Below are 24,178 nucleotides of genomic sequence, written 5' to 3'. Positions count from 1 at the left end.
TCTAATACTACTTCAATTATAATAAATTGTGACATATAACGGTAACAGATAAGTTTATAATACTAGCTGTGCTCGGGACTTAGTCCGCGTAGAATTTAACAAAAAAGTTATTGTTCAGTTCGCAGAGTTATAAAATAAATAGATTTCTAAAATAAAAGTAGCCTAAGTTACTCCTTATTACATCAGCTATCTGCCAGTTAAAAGTCCCAAAAGTCAGTCAAAATCGGTCAAGCCGTTTCAGAGATTAGCCGGAACAAACAGATAGGCAGATATATAGACAGACAGACAGACAAACAGATAGACAAAAATTGTAAAAAATGTTATTTTGGTATATGTACCGTGTATACATCCATATGCATTGAGTAAAAGCGGTTAATTTAATATTCCAAACAAACACTCAAATTTTATATATTCGTATAGAATTTTTCTTTTTCCCCACCAAACTATACTTGATCTGTCAGATTATTCTTTTTCACAAACCTTCGAATCCAAAAGTTGTAATTTGTTAGTTGTGGTGAAATAGGCCTATTTTATACATCCTGCAGGTAAACCGTTTGAGTAGCTTATTTCCGAGATAAACTAAATCAGGAACCAGTTAAACATCACCTTAGAAAGTATTTTACTAAATAGTATACAATTATAACATACAAGGTGTTATTAAACTGGCGTCCATCCATTTAACTGTGATATAAGAATCGATATTATAAGCTAAATATGTAACTTACTTGCCCTAACGTTTTTTTTTTTTTTTTAATGATAAAATTAATTATAAATATATTATTATAAAAAAATATCGTCAATTGTACGTTAGTACCGTGTTAATGACCGATTTACTTGAATTTTACAGTTTAGTCGGTTATTTATAGCCAATTTAACCATGTCTTCGTTCTTGTTACGTAGTAATGAGCTGTACTTACTAGAGCTTTTTTTAACTTATATATTCGGCTATGGTATGCTTCCATGGTTTATATGACCCTAATCGAAAGGACGCCAGTTTTATAATACGTTGAATATAGCTAGTATAGTGTTAATAAATATTTAGATTACCTTAAAAGGTATCCTCGAGATTTTTCTCGTCGCTTTTCGTGGTGATCGCAAAAGTTTTTGTGATTTCGCTGAAACCGGCGATAGGCTGTACGGTGAAGGATCGATATTCTCCTGAAACAAGTAACGTCACAAATAAATCTGACTGTCAACAAGACACAGCATAAATAACGCTTTTTAATTGACCCTTAAATACTAAAACCATAAAACCGCACGTATTCGTATGCAAACTTAACATCCTATCAACTTTGTTTCCATAAAATGCAAGAGAACGAGTAAATGTCTTAAATGAAATAACGTTCAATAAACATGACAAAATGGACTCACCTGGATTTAATACTTAAAAATCGTATCGTTTTTTATCAGACATTTACCGCACAGTCCTCTAAACGAATTCACCCAACTTTATACTATTTACATATAAAGTAGAAGGATCGAAACTAAAATATCAAAACGATACGAAGCGTGAGACGCTGTTTGCAATTCAATCAAAATTCGACAACTTGAAAGGCATTAAAATAAATGGACGAGGAAATTAATTAAATTTAAACGAAGTCTTTAACTACTTAGCGAATATCTTTCTAATCAGCGCCAATAAACGTGCAGGCAGACAAAAAAATAATAAAAATAACGTTTATCGCTTGTATTGAAAATACTAAATTGTAAGTGGTATCTTGACATTCTCATTATAGATTTGGATAAACGCATTGAGATACGATGACCGGAATAACAATCTTAGATTTTTGTCTAAATTAAGTTCGCAACTACCAACAAGCAACCGCTGAGATTCCGAGATTGGTAATGGCATACAAAAAACAATCTAAGATTGAAAACCTGGCGTTAGAAGTGGTGCTAAAGTTACAAATGATGTTGCACTCATTAGGCTAACAGGTAATAAAAAAAAACAAATGCTCACGTTGAGAAACAGACAACAGTGTAGAAACAAAAACGTCTGACAAATTGAATCAACTAATTTCAACGCTGCGCTAGTGAGACGTGGTTTAAATGTATTAACAAAAAATACAAAAACATCAGTACGATCTTCATTATTTATGAAATCAGAACTCAAGAAGTTAAGTGTATCATTGTGTGATTACGTAATAGCACCATTACCGACTAACGATAATACGTAAACAGTGGTTGTTAAAGAAATTCTAGAGGCCCATATCGGGGCATTGTCTAGAAACCTCCTGAAGCGAAACGCAAGTCCTTGAAAGGTTCGGCTACCCGTTGCCTTTTGTGCGAATCGTGATAAAAACAAAATCTACTGAAAAAACAAACGTAACGAAATTAAACTCCGTATGTTTGATAGCGTCTCGATTTGTCAGCGATTTTTTTTACAAGAAGCTTTCAATTAATCATCCCAACTCCTATTGATTTTCTTTCGATCGATTTTAATAGTAATATATAGTTCTGTTGCTAGATAGCTTTAGAAATTCCTAGTCCATCTAGTTTTTTTAGCAAAGTAACAAGACAATGCGAGAACATAAATTACACGCTTAAGTTAGAACTCTGAAAATGTAATGTGAAATCTAGCTTGAACAGACATAATAATTCAAAGTTATTTAATGCAAAAAGTGCACATTTCGCGTAAACTCACGGTAATAATGACGACCGTGAACCCGTTTTATTATACCTCCCGAACAATCTAGATGCTTCATAAAACATCAACAATTTCGTGGGATTTAACGTAGGATGCTATTACAATGTGTATTATTTCGAGTGAATAATACTTTGAAAGTTGTATAAAATTAAATTGCGTGGGTGTAAATATTGGAAGTGTGCGGGTAACAGAGTCCGTTCAAAGCATTATATGTGAAAAGGACACGTCCCGTCGACTTTGCATACACATTAATGCGATTCAAATGGAAATATAACTGGGTTGTGACACCCACTTCAAACGAAAACATGAGACGCTGACACGAAAACATGCGACTTGAGCACGCTTACAATAAATATTGTTGATAAAGAAAGCGATTTTACACGTAGTACTACAGATATCGCATCCTTAACCGTTATACCGTCCAAAGTATAAATTATATGATTATTTCAAACTAAATTACATGTGATTTGTAAGATCCAATAGTATTCCAATAAACTATGAATGAAGCGGTAACGGTATAAGATTGAAAGTGCATTGTGTGCATGATGATTAATTTACAACTGCCACTTAAGGAGATATTGACTTAGTAAACGCCCCGCCCCCGAGTGGTCATCGACACACTGGCCTTGGTATGTGGTCGAAAACGAATGCATATCATTATGTTATGTAAGCCAAAATTGCCTGTGGGAAATTGCAACTGGTTTTAAAAATGCTCAAACAGTTCCGTCAGCAAAGATTCACGTGGATAACAAATGCAGAGATGGGCTTTAGGATGACAATGTTTATGAATTTTTTTGTGCTTATTCAAAGTTTTACGACTCGCGCAGATTTCATCTCGTTAGATACGTGAAATTAAACCTTTAATTGGATACGGTGATTTGTTTCAACGAAATCCGTTGATATATAGGTCATTAAATGCAGCACGACGAAAATTTTTCAAAACCATTAAAAATATCATTTGTATAGATAGATATTTAGGCAGCGGACGACTAACGGCCGAACCCAATATTCAATCTAAAGATAGAGATAGGTAGTTATCATCGACTGCTAATAACTAACTATCTATCCTTTGTAGTTGTCCCAATAATTCGCATAGGGGACTACTATCTCCAGTTAGCTGTAGATAGACCGGCTACCTGAGCTCTTCCTTACATTCCAGTATACGCAGCGTCACAGACGGCCTCAGTTATGTTACACAGATGTTTTGTAGTATTTAAATTTGTCATACAAATTTTATTCATATTAAAGTAATCTTGTTTTATAAAAATATGGACAAATTAATTTTTACATAGACTTTTTAATTTATAATAAATGATATTATTTTAATAAGGTAATCCATGGTAAATCTAGTAACGGAACGTTTTAACACGACACGAAAACACGCTACGACGCCATTACGCTTTATTGAATCGTCGTTTCGTTTGTATATTTTTTTTTTTTACAAATCAAAATTCAAATTATACAAATCATTGCAAATTATACAATCATTCACCAATTTTTTTGTTTTATTCACAAGATGAGTAAAGTAAGTATTATTTCACAAGAAACTTATTATTTTTATTCAATTAATTGTTGCAAAAGAGCAATATCACTTGAACTGCTACTTAAACTTGAGTCTGTTATTATTTTTCACTCGAAATTAATTTTATTTTAAACAAAGAAAATACTTTTTCAATTAATAAATCTTAGTTATCCCCCGAAAACTATAGATCGGATATTGTTGTTACTAAAGATAACCAACGCTACTGACAGATAGAACTCTATTATTATTGGGACGCTTACACTGTCATTTTCATACGAACTGTTATCTCTGGTAAGCTATCCTCCCTCTCGTCGATAGACAGCTTTGAAGGATAGGATTGCCTATCGTCGACAAGTTTATTGGGTCAGTAAAATGAATGATAGATAGATATTTCTGTCTCTAGTAGGACATAACCAGAGATAGATTGAATATTGGGTTCGGCCGTAAGCCGGCTTAAAGTATTACCGACATAGCTGACCTCTTCGATAATTTGGAATACTAATGCCATTTTGATTAGACGAATTATATTTTTTTTGCATAAAAGAAAATTACCGTCGAAATGCTTGGAGCATTAATACGTATTTAAAGTCACGTCATGTAGTTATAAAAACAACACACATTTACCTAAGACGCTTACATGTTTTACAGCTCCGACAATTTATCAAGTGCTTCTATTTACGAGGAAAAAGGCAACACAACTAACATCCTGAATTTGATTTCAAAGTGGCCATGATAATTTAGAAATAATAAGATAATTTAAACGTATAAATCAGAAATGGCGTGACGGTAGCCATCATTGTGTGGTATTACGGTAGTAGACAATGTATAGATCGCCCAATTGACTATTTCCTTTATGCACAATGGTCATATTCACAGGGAATAGATGAAGGGACAATAGATTACAAAACGATATACATACCAATATACAATCAATTGCCATCGACCTAATGTAAGTATATTTTAGCCCTAGGATTAACATAACTAATAATAATTTTATCTATTCATATTTGATTGAAAATAAAATTTCAGTTCTTTTTTTTACAAAAACAGTATCATAAAATTTTATTATCAATTTATGCTTTACAGTATCGACATGAACATTTAAATAAAATATGATCACATACTGCGATCAGATTAAAAAAAAGAAACAGCATTTTATGAAATGTCATCAAACTTAGACGGATATAATGCAAACAAAACTTGAATACTTACACGTATAATTTTTATTGCCTATAAATAAAATCGAAAAATCGACGACGCCAAATTTAGTACATTAGATAAAATTGTCTATTCGAAAAATAATACAAAAAACGATTTAAGCGAATTAAGAAGTACAAATTGCAATGTTACGTTAATGACATGACAGCGTCTTAAAAAAAAGGTAAGAGAAAAATTTCAATATAACGCAAACCACAATGATGTAAGATGAATGAGCAATCAGAGTCCAAGTTTATTAACCTCAGACAGCAGACGCATAAAAAGCTAGAAATATACCATGTAGTGACTAGATCTTAGATAACAGATTGATTGGTACTATAAATGAATTGTAGATTTTGTGACCTGGACCGATCCGTAAACAGATCACGTTAGATGCCCAACAATATTAAAATAAGCTACTGTAAGGAAATTCATGGTCTCTTTCAGTTGGTATAATGTGGAGATAATACAAACATAGAACGATTCAAACCCGGAACTTATCCTAAATTTAAAGATGAATTAATGTGTCATTTTAATAGCAAAACAGACGCAACGAATCTGCGCACACAAACAAAACCTATCATTATGACGACAACTGCTAAAAGGATCAAGTAGAGGTAAATTTTGTATAATTTTGCGGTAAGTCAAAACGTACGACTAATTTAAAATTGGTGTCGTGGATTTAACTCAATACGCTGATTCAATTGACTTAACTGTGTAAATAAACGTAACCCTACCGGGCCTCGATCGCAAAAGCCTCTACAAACAATGATTTGTGTACATAGTAAAAAAAAAATTAAGGCCAAGTAGATGCCTCTTGCGAAATTCCCTCGCTTACCGGTAGGTGTTGATTCTGTAAACAAAACCACTAAGCGGACACGCATGGCCACTTACGACCAAACCTATAGCTGATGATACGGGAGCTACGTACGTACATTTAGAAATATTTTAACTCGGCCTAATCGTTTTGGTGCGAAATTTTATATTATATTCATATTATATAGCTAATATATAATAGCGAGACATTGCAAGATACAAACGTGTGGGCGGTAGTAAATATGATTTTGATTCGGCTTTTCATTTCTTTTTTTAGAACCGTATGACAATAGAAGCAAACGAACATCTAGTCTGATACCTAAATTATTAAAGGCCTTTAGGTTCAGATTAAACGTAATACCTAAAGAACGACGAATAAAATATTGTATTGTACGATAGGTCTCCCCGTTGTGCGATGTCAGTCAACGACATTGTCGTATTAGTTAATACAGAACATTATGTATCAGATAACACAGGACATCTGCATGGTGATTAGTGACTTGTAAATGTCGACCAGTGGACTTTCCATCGTTGTTTAGTGCAAAAAACCATAAAGGGGCACTTACGTGTCAGTAAATGACACCGAAAAATTAAGACAACGAGGTTTTGCTTTGCTTAGTACAAAGACCAGTGTATGTATATCAAACAAAAAATATTTTTCAATATAATTAACCTTAAATATCGTCAGAGACATCTTGAAAATTAGAAGCAGCTTAGACAATGGATTTAAACCGTGACTCTGCTTTACCAGACAATCTAAGACATGATCTAGATAGTAAAAACAACAGCAGCTTGCCTATGTTCTCAAAAAACAACAAAGAGAACGATTACTTGGAGCTTGATAAGGAATAGAAAGAAAAAAATGCATTTGTAGAATCAAACGTTGCAAAAAGTTACAATTCATCCCCTGCCAATGACCGTAAGTCTAGAATGAATTTTATAACATGCTACGTGAGTTGCCTTTACTAAAAATCATGACGCTTCATATGATGAACAAATATGAATTATCGCTACAGCACATCACTTACAAGTTTTTATCGGTTACTATAAATATTTTTAAGCAAAGATTTAAATATTTAATATGTATATGAAGATATTTATATAATTACTACATTTAACAGCTATACAGTATACGCTAATTGCATTTAAATTAAATTTTTGATAAACTTTAATTATAGACACAAATTATTCGATCACGTGAGAAGTAGCAGTTATAGATTGCTATCTTTTTTGCGAGGTCTAAAATCAATTTCACTGGGAACATTAAATTCCTTTCCCGTAGGATACGGACCATCAATTAGCAATAGCGTGAACATATTAAATTAAAATCAATTTAAATCGACCAATTGTACGGATTTAAAAATTTACATATAAAAAACAATTCGAACATGGACCACGTTCTACGTAATTTTTGCATCAGTGCAAAAATACGTCACACTGTATATTTCGTGCGTTAAAAATTTTAATCACGACTACATCCCAACTCTTCTTACCGGTGATAAAAACGAATCACCGGCGACTTTAATACAAACGGACCAATGAACCCTAGGATCGCACGCATCATTGAAATGCGCAAGCACAAAATTTGTAAATTGCAAAGCGTCTAGACTTTTATCCGTTCAAGGTCCCGCAGCAAAAAGCATTGGATAAACCGCGACGTGTCAATTCGTCGCGCCTGCACATTACCTAAGACGGTGAGCACTTTAATATAATTGCAGACGGTAACGAAGTAGGCGCACTTAATTGATTCCGTATAATAGCATGAGTTTTCTTTTTCTACATCACTATACTTTTGTCTCATTATAGTGATTATGTTTTACATTTTCAAACAAGTTCATTTACTTGACTCTGAAACTATTTATAATTATAAAAATGGTCTACATCCATGATTTATCGCTAAAATATTCTATTTTTAACTGAGGTGCTTTACCCCGCCAAGATAATATGTCAGGTAGAGAGACATAACAAAAAGCAGGCACGTGGTGATACAAGTTTTTTCAAAGCTTAAGCGCTACCTTGGTTACGCTGAAGAAAAAACATTACGGTTACACACTTTGTAAGTTAACATAGGTACTGACAGGATATAGCAATGTGATCAGACGACACACTTCAAAATCGAAAATGTAAATTTAATTAACGATGATATAAAGATATTTTGAAGGTCAAAATTTTATTGCGGTTCCTTTATTTTGCATCGGTCTTGAATGGCTTTTCGATCAGTATAAATTATTTCGAAACATAGAAGTCACAAGATTAAGAGTTGACGAAAAAAAAAAAAAAACAATTTATCAATCCATGAATAACTGCACGAAAACAAACGTGATATACGACGTGTGTATGATCGGAAAAACTAATAACAAAATACGTAATAAAGATAAGAAGACGTTAAAATGTCTCATTGTTCCATTCGACAAAGGAAAATTTAATGCTGCAAATTTTTGACAATTGTAATGCATGCATCGATATAAAATTCTTCGGTGGCCGAAAATTTACATTCATACAAAGTACCGATTAGAATTTATATGTAGACGCCATCGGAATTGAATCACTGACATTGCATTTTATATGACCGCCGAAATTCGTATTCATTCGCAATGCACGTATAATCCGGTGGGTGGTGCCCATAGAACAAAACTAGAATCTCATGAATATTTTTGATGTTTTTTTTTTTTTTGCGAATGACACACGTTGCCTTATACAGCTGTTACGAATTAAAAAAGGCAATATTAAAAATTAAATTAAAAGATTATGATTATAGACTATTTGTGCTACAGAAGCTTTTTAAAAGGAATTCAGTATAGAAAAAATTTCTTGACTACATACTATACTATAACGCTTAATACAGTAATTAATTACAGGTTTGCTTTTGAGCGCAGTTCAGTAGTTTTAGATTAAGAGGATAAACGAATGATGTAACCGCCCACATTTTTTTTGTACCAGGCGTCTCAAATACCTAGGCGCTGATGTGTTTTATAATTAATTTCGATAATATGTTTTTAAATTAATACATCTGAAAGCATTAGTCGACCTCTCACCTTAGTAAAGAAGATATACTCCGCTTTTTTTGCTATTTTTTTATTTACAAAACAACACGTTGTCAGCAGCGTACGTGAGCAATCTTGGTCAGGTCGTGAACAGCAATCAACACTTCTGACAAATCACTAATGTACATAAATTGAAACGTACAAAAATAATACTAAATATAGTCGTGTAGTTAATCGTAGAGGAAACTAACAATTATTGTTCGTATAGCTCATATAGCAACAGCGCAGTGGAAATTAACGTAAGCATTTTAAAGTATATAGGCGACTTTATAGTTAAATAACTTACTATATTTACTGACGAGGTAAAAAGTCTTGTAAACGGGCTCTTAATAGGTAGTATTTTTTTACTAGTTACATTACTAAACGTTCGTTTTTATTTCTTTTTTCGCAGAAGAAAAATAAGACTCGAAATAAGGTGCGATAATGATAAACGTAAGAGGGATAAAATTAATTAATATTTATTACATACCTAAGAAAAAAATTAGTAATCGACAACCTCTTTAATATTGTGTTTTCTTGTAACCGTTACAAAAGTATATTAAAAATCAAATATTAATAAATTTTAAATACTAAAAATTTTAGTACTACGAAATAGAATAGATTCAACATTTTCTAAGATAAACAATAAAAATACTCTATTAATACAAATAAAAACACTACATATTTACCTATATGCTTGTTTATCCCCTCTGGTGCATTCTTATAATTTCTTCATAAAAAAACTTTGTATCCAGTCTCTAAACTATACACGGTAAGTCTTCGTGTCACTTATATAATTATATAAAAATGAATGTTTGTATGTATGTCCTTTATATAATCGTAAACTAAGTATTTGATCATGCCATGATCTTCAGCAAAGTTTTGTGTATGAACCCACAAAGGTTTCTGAGTTTATACGACCAAAAAGAAAGCAGCAGAAAGCGCAGGGTACAACTAGTTATTAATAAATATTATACTCGACATTATTATAAAAATTACTTATCATTACACATTAATATTATAGACCAAATAACACATTTTTTGTGTTACTTTGTATCATATAGGTACGTAGATTTTTTATACGTTTTTTACAAGCTTTTAAAGTATTTTTTTCGATACATTATCGTTTACTACAAAAATATTTTTACTAAGCAGTTCATTACTTCTCAATTTAATTTGTTTTTATTGGCTTATTATCATTACTTTTTAACCGATTCGTTTCTTATTTATAAAAAAATTATCTACGGTAGAAAAAAATGTACCTAACTTTTGATACATATATAGTTAAATTAAGCAGGTGCAATTTAAAAAAGAATACATGCTAAGCAAATTAAAAAGGACCTCATTTCCTTACTCTACCGAATATGTGTACCTTATATGTTACAGTGTTAAGAGTGTCTCCGAACATGTAACAAATAGCCAGTTTTTGTTATCTAAGTACAAAAGTTAAAAAAGTGAAAAACGAAAACAGACACTCAGTTAAGCAAACAATCACGTCGTGACGGATGTACATAATTATCTTGCACTTGAAACCCATATTTGTATATGAATCGAAAAACGGACACAAAATGCAAATGTTATTATTCTAAAACTTTGACTGTAAAATTTTAATAATTTATTTTAGGTCGTTGTCACCGCTGAGTGATGTCAGTCGGACAGACAAATGACGGGACAAAATAATGCGAGAGAAAAAAAACAATGGCATTGTATCGAAAAAAGATGCACATAAAATTTTATATCGATGATTTGAAAAAAATATATATTTAAATTTACATTTACGTACGAAACTAAGCAAAAAATATATATTGTATTCATTAGCATACACTCATTGTCACTATCGCGCTAAACGCCCCGCACGCGATAATTGACACACAAAGGTATTTTTGCAAGTGGACACTATATGTGTTTCTTTTACCGACTCGTTTACTTAACACTTAAAATACGATGCTGCTATGTTTGTTCGTGATGTGTACATTTTCGCTTACGTCGAATGTGTTGAATATTCAATCATGTAGTTTTTGCATTCGACTATGACGACGTAATATTTATTAGCTCCGAGATGCTCGTATATGTAATTTATTTAAACCTATCCGTTCGGTCGTGCACGAAAATCGCTGAACCGAATATTAAGACTGTGTGTGTGAAGTTTAACTTTTATTCCCAGAACATTAGAAAAATTTGCAGTAAACATAAAATTATCCACACACCGTCTAGTTTTCCGTGAGCTCATTTCTCACGGATCGTACCGTATTGTACGGCTGTATTTAATAAACTTTGTTAGACCAGGAATAGCTTCTTACAAAGTGTTTTACGGCGACACGCCTCCCTTTTCCGTGTATTAATTTAATATCGAATAGAGTTAAACATGCACAAGTTTAAAGCTAGTGTAGTCACAGCGAGCCGGCTCGCATTTGCATAAATAATTACAAGACAAAAAGATACAGTAAACGTGCGCGTTAAGCCTCGCTACCGAGGGGCAAAGTTTATTTTACTAACACACGTTACTTCAAAATGGAGTGATATTCGATAATAAGATCGCTATTACAAAAGATACCGACGCTTTAGTAAGGTAAGCGATTTCATTGTAATATTAACCAGCGTAACACATACTAAGTACACAGAATTTATGATCGACAAGTATTACGTGACGCTTAATTCTTGTGAGGTATTTTCAACTATCCCCAGAATATACAAAAATAGCATATGTTAGTGTTACCGAAAGGTCAAAAAACCTTTAAAGTTATATTCGTGTGGAGGGAGTCTATCCTCGCATTGCCTCGGATCACGTTTAATCCTCCATACTCGTATCTCCGAATACCCAAAAAAGGGCTTTAAATAATACAAAAGGACGACTTATAAACAGAAAATACTAAATATTTTGTCCCTCGGATTTCGTATGGTACTAATCAACATTTACGACATCGTATACCTATAACTTGAGAATGGATCCTAAAAGTTTCGAATTTCACTAACGCTAATACTGAATCAATGGACGTATAAATTACGAATCGCTATCGTGCCTTGTAAAAGGTAAAACATAAATGTGGTTCATGCTGCTTTTCAAGAAACATAACTTTTGCGAAATTTTGATCGCCTCTAAAAAAATAATGATAGAAAATTAATGATCGTCGTATGCCAAATGAAGGTGCAATAAAGATTATTCCCGAGAACTTTTCACATTTTAAGTTTCTTCGAGGCATAACTTAAGAAAAATGCCAAACGACCGCTTGACCTTATAATAAAATCGTGTACCATTATGGTCTAAAAGGCGTATTTGTTTTTTTATTTCATATGAATATTTACCGAAGATACTGTCACAATGAGATCACATCAACATAAGATGGGCAACTTTACGTGCCATAATAGCCAATTTGAATGTATCGGCGAGTTCGCTTCGAAATCGCTTTAAGACTTAAATACAAGGGTCACAAGTAATTCTTAAAAATTAAAAAAAAACATTACTGGGTCAAAGAGGTTATTATGGTCTTTTAAACGGTAACATGAAATTTGTAATTGAAAAAATATTGTTACAAATATGAGTTCAAATACGATTTTAAATTCTCTATATAAATAAAAATGAATATTGTTAAGCGCATAACTCGAGAATGGCTCGACCAATTCGGCTATTTTTTTTTTGTATGTTCCTTTAGGACCACGAAAGGTTTAAATACTAAAAAAAATTAAAAATTATTTAAATAACTTAATTTTTACTATTAACTTTTGACAGAACGAAATCTGTTCAGGCAACTAGTAAGCTACTAAATAACGAATTCCCGCAGACGTTTTATGACAATATCAAAACAAAATGACAGTAAAATAAAACCAGCGAACACGGACAATGATCGCCCATTATTCTTTTCTAAATAACTCATCAAGTTTAAAAGAAAAATAATATTTTTAAATATATCAAGATGATGCGTTCATAAATATCGTCGTGACATCAAAGCATTGGACGATCGCAGTCATCCGCCTAACGAAATTTATGATCCTCACCAATTCATGATCTGCATAAAAGCATAAATCAAAAAGTGCACAAAAAAATCTTACGTTTCGAATACTGTTAAAAAATCGTGCAAATCACTAATTACCCCTTTATTCTTTAATAACCTTTATTGATGGCGAATAAAAGTTTCGTTGCAATTAGACACAGCTGAATATGCAGATATCACATATTGATATTGCTTTTTAGAGAGACGGTACTAATTAAATGTGCCATATTTTTTTTTATTGTAAGGTGCCGTATTTCTTCAGTATCAATTATATCGAAAATCAATAAAATGACACTTATATTCTCAATTATCGAAAAATAATGTGATATTTTTACAATCACAATTAATTAATATCTTAAAGCATCAGACATCAAAATAAAAAGTATTAGTCGAGACTTCCATTTAGTTGGCAATTCTTATTTATGTGACGAAAAATTTAATCGCTTTAAAGTTTTACTGAAACGGAATCCGAATACCGATCGAACGGAGTCTTCTTTATGACAGTAAGATTGTAAAATATACGAGCATCAGAGACACAATATCAAAGACATTAGAAGGGCGGCTCAAGAGTGAAAATAAATAGTATCTTAAATCACGAGCCTAATTAAATAAAAAAATTTAGGAGAGGATATAATGTAAGCAATTTAATCGCTGAGCATATTTTTAACAAGTCCAAATATTCTAAGTATAGATACTTGGTTGATCGGCTTACCTGAACCTGTTGAATTTCGACCGAGAAGGGCATTTCGTATGCGATTTGATCGCGGTGTATTTATGAAACACGAGTATAAATAATACATTATTAATTAATTAATTAATTAATTAATTAATTCATTATCTTTTTCTTAGATTTGACTAAATATTAAAAGCTTACCTCAGCATTGTGTACGGGTGCTCGGAATCTGAACACCGGAGGGGAGTAAGCTAAGGCAGCTCGAGCCGCTGAAGCGAGTTGGACAGCGCCCAGGGCGGCTCTATTGCTTTCGCCACAGTTCGTCGGTGGACCTCGTAATTCTTCGATTTGTGCTCCAAGCAGTTCGTTCCTTAATAGACATCCATATGCGAGATGATCTCGACCACCTCCTGCACCGTCATTGCTACCGTCGCTACGAGGTTTCTTTGCTGGCTGATTTTCTGTACCACGGCGAATTGCTGGAAATGTGAAATATAAAGTAAATTACATGGAAAACAAAATAAATTTAAAGCTAAAACATTTTATGATTCCATTAAAACAATGGGCAGTAAAAATTATATTCTGAAGCACTCAACGCCGCGTGCAATGTTTAATTACTTAGATAATATTTTCGAAATCAACGTGAGAATGTTAAAGCTTCTTTTAGCGGAAAGTACAATACAAAGAGCTCTCAATGAACGATAAATTATTTTATATTACTGAAACACACGTCCGCATTTTTGACAACAGCTCCAAAGGCTATCTGGTATATTTTTGTTTTGTTGGTTTTTCGTTCGGATAAAAAGTGCCGCACCAAGAAGCATTTTAATTTGCGGTGTGAATATACTTTCATACTTCATACAGAATTTCTTTCAAATTTTGCCGATTCGAAAACTTTCTTTAATTCAATTATTTGCCTCAAGTTCACGAAATATGCTAAATTAACCACCAATTTTTTAATTGCATTAAATTGGTTTTTTTTTTCACGAAAGCATATTTTAAATTTTTATCCTCTTTACAATTCCTGGCAATGGCGTATTTTTTTTAATATATAGCCGAGCGCTTGACTGCGATCTCACTTGATGGTAAGGGAAGATGCAGCCTAAGATGGCGCGCGTTTACCTAAAAGATGCCTATACATTCTTGATTTAAAGACGCCCAAGTTATAGATAATTGGAGAAACGGAAGCTGGAACGGCAATCAAAAGGACTCATATTGCATACACAAAACCTCCAAGGAAAATTCTATTAATAATGAGCGTTAAAAGAAAATCCATAAAATTAACCAGTTAATGCTTCCCCTAGCCAACAAATGGTGGGTATTATCTGTTGCGCCGGTAACTAATCCATAAATAGCTGTATGCGCACGCGCCCACCGTGCTCTGTCAGAGCCATATGGGCGCGTTCGAGTGATTCATTACTGAAATAATTCCGAATATTTGGACATTTCAACTAAATCTAATTTATTATTAGTTTTCTTTAGATTTACGAGGCGTCGAGACATCTCATTTAAAATGTTTTCCTTTTTTTATCGAGTTTATTGATCTGTAATTAAACATAGTGTCATTAAAAACAAATAATTATAAAACTAAAAGAACAACAGTTTAGAAATACTCGAAAACTTAATTTACTTACCTGGTAAATTAATAATTAAGACTCAAATAAAGACAATGGATAACATCTTATGATAATAATAACCCAAACCTGTTACGCTTATGGAATAACATAACGAAACGAATTAAACAAAATTTTTATAAAAAAGACATTCGGGTATAGGAAAATAAAATTATATTAAAAGTAAAAAACTAGCAATTATTTTTCAATAGTTAATAAATACTCAGTAGCGGTGTTGAAAAAATAAATTAACTTTATTACAATAGTATTAATATCGGTTCAATAGTTATCGAGGTGGGACTGCTTAATTTAATTCAATAACTAAGTACATATCGACAAAAATATCATATTAGCTCTTGTTCAGTGAACCAAATTTTAATTAATACTTTCAAATATCAAAGAATTTATATATTATGTCTTTATATACAAAACTTTTCCTGTACGTTCGTCTTGGGCGCGACAAAGCCAGCGCTGCGGTAACCAACACGCCTGCCCAGCGTAGTACCTATGGTCAACACACATGAGTTCACGCCACTTTTGGCGGGAACTTGTGGAGGCCTATGTCCAGCAGTGGACTGCGTTAGGTTGAAGTGATGGTATACGAAACTAAATAAAAACCATTACAATTAACTTATAATTGAATATTAGTCAAAAGTGAAAGTAGTCTAAAGTCAAAAAATATAACTAAATTTTTAAGTTTTCATATAAAAGTTTTCAAGATATCTACAATAAGTTTGATAGCCACGTATATAATAAAAGAGCGAAATAACATTTCTAATTTTTCCAGTCTAATTAAAATACGAACTTCAACAAACAAAAAAACTTTGGTTTTATTTGTTACAAATAGAAACTGGATACAAACAAACTGTGTAATAAATCTACACGTAAAAAGCAAAATCAAATAAAGATGGACTATTGAGATCTTCCATTAACAAACGTATTTATAGGATTTAGCGAAAAAATACACAAAGTGACGAAACGTGCGAGACTTAGCAGTAATGATCAATTTTAGTTCGATAACTAAGACTTAAAACATGTTCCAGATTAGCAACTACCCGGGAGAGAATACCTACCAAAAATATTTTTCTCCATAAAGTCGGACTGCTTCAGTTAGTACATTTATGATTCATTTTGTTCGTCAACTGTTATAAATAAGAATAATAAGGAAATAGCCGTCTTAATTGCAGCTAAATTTTGCATATAAATTGTACATTAAATAAATCATAATAAACAATTTTAAATTTGGGAATAATGCGGTTTTATTATATGAAATATTACTAGGTAAAACACTCAAATTTTTATAAATAAATCGAATTATTAAAAAATTAAAATAATTTTCATTTCATTTCATTTTTCAATCAAATAGGCTTCAAAAGCAGTTTGGAATCATAATTTTTTTAACCGACTTCAAATAAAGGAGGTTACTCAATTCGACCGTGTGTATGTATATATATATATATATATGTATGTTCGGGGATAACTCCGTCGTTTATGAACTGATTTTGATCATTCTTTATTTGTTGGAAAGGAGATATCCCTAGTTTGGCACCGTGATAAGGAAACCAGGATCTGATGATGGGATCCCAGAGAAATCGATGGAAACTCTCAAAAATCCGCATAACTTTTTACTGGGTGTACCGATTTTGATGATTTTTAATTTAATCGAAAGCCGATGTTTATCATGTGGTCACACTTAAATTTCATCGAGATCTGATTCCAACTTCTGGAATAATCTTTGATAATGCGTATTTACTTGACTATTTTTTCGTCTACCTGCGTTGTATTACTTGTCGATACAATAGAAGTCGGTTTTTCTTCGTTTGCCTGCAAACACAATTATACAAATAAAAAATTGACATACTGACATTGTGTTTGCTCGCAAACGAAAAATTTGACTTCAATTACATCGTCAAGTAACACAACGTATGTAGACGAAAATATAGTCAAGTAAAACGCGTTATCAAAGATTACTCGAAAAATAGTCATCATATCTCGATCAAATTTAAACAGGACTACAAGACAAGCATTAGCTTTCGATTTAAACAAGAATTATCAAAATCTACCGGTACACCCAGTGCAAAGTTATGAGGTATATCAACAACAAATACAAATACAAATACTCTTTATTGTACACTATCAGAGAAAAAAATTTACACCACAAGAACAACGTATGTCGACGAAAAAATAATCAAGTGAATTGGATATAACTCGAAAAGTAGATCTCAATTAAATTTAATGAGATTTAGTGTTGAAAGATAACTACTGTCATCCCAAGAAATATGCACAAGTTACAAAAACATTAGTAATACATGAATTCTAAAATGCTTGCAAAAATAAATAAGACTATTTCTCACAATGAGAACGCAAAACTGCAGGCGATTCGATACAGTTAGTTACGAATAACTTGTCTGCAGTGATTCATAGTTCAATCGAAAACAAACAACGAATGACAAAGACGACAAACACCACTTACAGGAACTAAATTTTCTAGAAGACAATTCTAATAAATTTATTGTCATATTAAGAAAGAAATCAGAATCAGTTTAATAGCCCCATACATTGTTTTTTTATTTAAAAGTTAAAATTGAAAAGTTGACTTACTTCTTATTTAAACAAGAAAGTATCTTGCAGCAATAAAGCAATGATATATAGTAGAAAAAATATAATCACACCTTATCGTGCAATTGCAAGTTTAAATTAAAATGGAAGATACATAAAATAGAAATAAATTAAACTAAACTACTAGATTGTATAAGTTCCTTTGCAGATCTCGTTATAGTGATTGCACTTGGTCTTAGCTTGCAGGTACCACGCTGTGTTGCACTGGCCGAGACCACTTATCTTCTATTAGATATTCATAAACTATACCTATACTTTTAATATAAATAAGTCGGTCGTGTTGTCAGATGTAATAAATGTTAATCGACCAGTCATGCTTCTTAGAACTTTCAATTAAAATTTCCTTACACAATCGTTGTTATATTTTCTACTTGCAAATCTTTTACTACCGTTATTAAACGTTATACGTGACACACAATAAAACTAAAGAAAAGAAGTATTTTTCTTCAATGTATTTCTAATATTGCCTTAATCAGCGCTCCAGCATAAACTAAATGAATGTGAATAGACGGTCAATCCAGGTTCATTGCTCTCAACACCGGACGTCGGAACTTCGGAAATGCGAACCGAAATTGCATTTAAATGTTAAGCGACAACGCAACAGACCTCAGTCAAAAGCCAATCTAATATAAAAGTACAATCACACAATTTCCTTCCTGAGCAGCGCCCATACAAGGCGCGTCGACGTTACACTTTGTACGTTTTTGGCCGAGTACGTGACAAACCAACAGACAATTAATTCAGACCAACGCCAAATTCGTCGACATCCTATCGGATGCGAATGTACGCTGAATTGTGATGGTTTTAAAGGTTACTATCCTGGGTCCATCTGTGAGTTTAATTGTCTAATTCTAACCGCCTTCCACAAGGCCTCCACCTACAATGCTACCCACATCCAATTTAGTGGCGAATTGGTCCAAATTTCGATACCTACCTATATGGTTTAACAACGTTCAAATAATTTGAAATAAACCGACTTGATCAACTTGGTAATATTTTTAAATAATCGACTAAGTGTGAGTTTAGAAGATCGATCAGAAAATAATCGAAATTACACGTTTCTTGTATACACGTGTAACTTATCACTTTATTTCATTTTTATTATTTTTCAATACAGCTCTATAGTAATACATATTCAGAGAAAATTTTAGGTGTAGCTGCAACAGGGCTAAATAAATATATTTCTAGTCTTCCATCCATGTATAAATATATTTAGCTCTGTTGCAGACTGACGGATGGAAGACATAAAAAATAGTCGTTAAACTATCTAGTCTTAAACACGTATTATACCATTTTAATCATTATATTATATCAAATAAAAAAAAACATAAACGATGAAATAATATGAGTACCTTAATGTGTTTTATGATACGATTAAATATAAAAGTTCCCACACAATCAAAGTGCAATGAGGATATATTTTATTATAATAATGTTTGTAGGAAATAACATGCAGTCAGGAATCGGTGAACGTACGTAAATAGATACAACAAACACGTGACCACAAAAAGGTTTAGGAGGTATGTGATAAGGCAAAGCTACTTAAACGCATTATCTATTGAATTCACAAAAAAAGTGTGTCAGTCACTTCGCTTATCGTTTTCTGTAACAGGTGAAATATGTTACGTGGTTATAGAGTGAATGTTTTACGATGTTGGTAAAATTTAACATGAAACAATACTATTGTTTGAACATAGAACGAAGTTTGTTTAAACATCGTATTACTATAGCTCGATATGTGCTTTTAGCTGCAACTAGGTGCGTTTACTCTGAACATTGACTATAGTTTTCTGGAATCGAGGACAATCCTATAAAAACTACTAATACATAAATAATACAGTAATAAGTACAATAAATACTTTTATTTAAATAGCTCTGGCATTAAAACAAATAAAAATATTTTAAAAGAAAATCGATGATATAAATAACGCTACGCTGTAAATAATTACTTTCTTTTCAAGGGCTCTTTGAACTTTGTTTAATATAAATAAGATAACTAATTGGTTCATTCGCCCCGCTCCTGGACGCTGGCGGATGCAAATGGACGAATGTTTACTTTAAGTGGCTTCGAGATTAGGGATGTCTGTCACAACTCACGGGAAAGGCACTAATTAAAAATGCAAGCGAAAAGATATTGCTTTGAAAACTGCACGCAATTTCCTCGATGTCTTCAACTTTCTTTGAAAATCAACTCTTACTTTTGCTGCAACTTTGAAGGGAAATATATTTATAATTTATACAGAGTTTAAAGCTGTGTTGATTTATTAAAACGCTCTAGCTAACATCAGCGTATATCCTTTCAATTTGAAATATTCATTTCACCTTTACATAGTATGTTTATTGAGGAAGGTTACAGGTCATAAAAGTCATAGCGACGCAGTAACCAATAGCGTCAACCAATCTAACACGTCCAGTATATTAATGAACAGGTTACAAACGCGAGTTTAATTAAGAATCAAGATTTACAATCAGGAAATGAAATTATAGAGTTGATATTACAATGTCCAGTATTTTACAAACTTCATTGTAACCCGACAACTGACATTAGGTACACAACTACACGACCTAGATTCTAAATTGCAATACGCCTTTAAAATACTCGGTGTAGGTATGTGTATGCACTTGCATTTAATGAAGGAATTGCACGATCAATGCGTTGTATTTCTAGAACCAATAACAAAACATCAAATATTTAACTTCTAAATTCACTGTAAAGTTTAAGATCTTTTTAATATTTCAAGAAAAATAATTTTGCCTCTAGAATATTCTACGTCAGGAAAACTAATCCTTGACTAAGAGTTTAAAGATATTGCGTTTTACTTTATTATAGTTTCTAAGCACTTACTCTAGGTATTCTCGCATATACTATCTTAAAAACCTATTATCGTTAATATCTTTACGGGTTCCGCATTGTAGTGTACATTTTACGGCTGTCTTTAAATAAGTTATTGCGCTTCACAGAGAGTAAGACGCTTTTGTCATAAAATACAGTATTATATTTCAGACTCGATGTTCCTTAATTGCATTATCTAATTTAAATTTACTATCTAATTTCATTTAATATTGAAACAAAAAACAGTCAATATATTTACATTATTGCTTGGACAATTTAACGTTTACCAAACAAAATAACTAAACATTTTATAAATAAACTTTAAAAATATCACCTCCCTTTTTCATTCAGTGATTTTTAAACGAATCCAGAGATTGTAAAAATTACGCCAATCGGAAAGCTCGTAATCAGTCTAACTCGTTATCAAACCTTTAAACGTAAGCCGCTATTTATTCTGCTTACCAAATATAAACGCTTAAAAGGTTTGCGAACCGATGATCAACCTTAGTCCTTTATCATTAGCAGTATTAATTGCTTCTGCAGAGCTCTGACTGAATTAAAAGTACATGTTTGATGTATGCAATGTCATTACTTTTTAAATATGAAGTAGAAACTTATTTTGATATGCGTTAAACATACATATGTAATACTAGCAGTGCCCACGACTTCATCCTCGTGGAATTTAACAAACAAGTTATTGTTCAGTTCACTGAGTTAGAAAATAAATAAATTTCTAAAATAAAAGTAGCCAAGTTACTTCTTATTTCAACTATCTGCCAGTGAAAGTCCCGTCAAAATCTGTCCAGCCGTTTCAGAGATTAGCTGGAACTAACAGACAGACAGACAGACAAAAATAGTAAAAAATGTTACTTTGGTATATGTACCGTATATAAATCCATATGCATTTAGTAAAAACCGTTTATTATTAATATTACAAACAGACACTCCAATTTTATTTCTTTGCATAGATAAACCTCAATATAAAGCGCAATCCTTTGCTAAGAAAAAGGAATGCATCCTACCACGCTAGTTCCACCTAAACATCTATCTTGCTATAAAAGCTAGCTCAAGTGCTAGGTCACTAACGGTATTCAAAGCATAGAGCGCATTGCAAGAGACTCGGTGATGCATCTTGAATCGTCGTGCATTCCCTGAGGGAAAGTTCCTTAACCTTAGTTATCAGACTATTAGGACCACTCGGCTACAGTAGTTCCGATTGTTTTTAAAATGCATTTCTTATCGTTTCAACCAACTTAATCGGGTGACCGGAGCATACAAGCGTGTTGTTGAGGTTCAACAATGGTATTTTGAGAAACGCTTGACTCACTCAACTTTAAATTAAATAACTTCAAACTGTCTTATAAACTAAAATATACTAGAAAATACGATAATGATTAAGTTATTACGTAATACTGTCATGCTATAAGTATGGCGTCTCGCGTTGGCTATTACTTTGTAATTTTCCCTTCACAGCCGTGTTAATACATAAAATAAGAATCGTACAAGTATGACGTGATTACGTACTTATACAAAATAGATTTAGGAGGTCGCTGACTTACACAAACTTAAAAAAAAACACATAAAAAACATCGTGCATCAGGTTACAGGCATACAGGTTAAAGTTGATTTTCGTGCAATAATTAACGAATTTAAAATATTTATAATAAATTAAGTAAACGATATATCGTACGTAGATTTGCATAAATTATTATTAAATGCTTACTCGAATTAAATATCAAAAAAACTTACAGTAAATTTTCATGTAGGTTACTTAGTGTGTATTTACATTACAAAACGACCAAAAATTAATAATAAGGACTTTAATGAAAATGATTTTAATGATTTAAATTTAATCTTGGAGCTGTCCACAAAGATTCAATTCAATGTACAATTGAAATCCTCGATACGATCTGGATCTTATTAATTAAGGAAACCTGTAGGGCGAAATTTTTAAGACTATGAAAAAGAGTAATCATTAAAATAAAAATGTCTTTTAAGTAAGCGACGTAGAGGTCGTGGCTACACATAATTTGGTAAGAAAAAATAACAACATTGCAAACTAAAATAATTGAACAAAAAGAACCATTTCGAAATTCCCTCATGCACTGCACAAAGTATGAATAAACATTTGCGAGTGCCTGATGTGTATCACACGTTATCGCATGCAGTTTGCCGAATAAACAAGTCTTTTGCGGATCCGAGTTGATGAACCACCTCCGAAATATAAATTCTTTACGACAAATGTACTTTAAGCGACAGAAATTAATCTCTACTCTCGAATAACAACTAAAAACAGATTTTTAAAACTGTCCGCCCATTGTACTTCACTGTCTGTAACTATCTTTGTGCTTTGTTTGTAATATATTTGTGGTGTAAAATAAAGTATAAAATAAATAAATAAAAATAAAAAATAAAACTGTATCGATAAAGGAATGTATTTTTTCTAAGAACACAAAATAAATCTATACTAATATTATAAAACAGAAGAGTTTATTTGTTTAAAACGCGTTATTCTTAGCAACTACTAGTTCGAGTACAAAATTCCTTTTCGTGTTGGATAGTCCATTTACCTAAGAAGGCTATTTAATATTTTAGAACGTTTTTTCCTCTAATTAACGCAAGGCAAATCGCGGGCACAGCTAGTATATATAATAAATATGCCTTTCTGAATATTATTTCATAAATATTTTTTTTTAATATATAAACTCTCCTTAAAAATTAAACTCGGGAATGAAAACGTTTAAAAGCCTTCAAAATGAACGGGCGTAACTCGCGGTACGGCGACGTGAAAAACGGAAAATATAGGGGGACCTAAATACAGTCCGTTGAACTTTCACTATTGTCTGGCTTAGCTAATAATTTACCACATTTTAAAGCCGAATTAACCTGCTCGTTAACTATTTTTTAATAACACCAACGCTTTTCAACTTTACAAACGGTAAAAAAGCTCTCTATATATGTATGTACAATGTAAATATACATACGTGTATGTATGGTAGAGGTACAAGAAAATTAAAAAAAAGGAACACAAAATTTGTTATTATAATGAGAATCAATATAACACAGCAATAAAAGACATTCACAATAAACACACAGAACTAATGTAAACGCATTTGAACACATCAAATGAACAAATAAATCGAGCCGGTGTTGCAGATAGTGTTTGTGTAAATGAATTCGTCGTCACGGTATTAGGCATTCAGTAAAATGTAATTTCGTGAGTGCATTGAACCAAAAACGCGGTTG

General features: G+C 32.2%; 1 protein-coding gene across 1 annotated transcript in view; it reads right to left on the bottom strand.

Annotated features, from left to right (window-relative positions):
• LOC123666157 (fizzy-related protein homolog) overlaps positions 1-24,178 on the bottom strand; it is a 48,735-nt gene that overhangs the window by 11,345 nt on the left and 13,212 nt on the right. Inside the window, exons 2-3 of the mRNA XM_045600366.1 lie at positions 14,069-14,346; positions 1,048-1,158 (exon numbers count right to left, since the gene is read on the bottom strand). Coding sequence (XP_045456322.1) covers positions 1,048-1,158; positions 14,069-14,346 — 389 coding nt within the window. The remainder of the gene's footprint in view (positions 1-1,047; positions 1,159-14,068; positions 14,347-24,178) is intronic.

Source organism: Melitaea cinxia, chromosome 2 (genome assembly GCF_905220565.1).
Source record: "Melitaea cinxia chromosome 2, ilMelCinx1.1, whole genome shotgun sequence".
NCBI lineage: Eukaryota > Metazoa > Arthropoda > Insecta > Lepidoptera > Nymphalidae > Melitaea > Melitaea cinxia.
The sequence above is the reverse complement of the archived record's forward strand: the minus strand, read 5'-3'. Positions and strand labels throughout refer to the sequence as shown.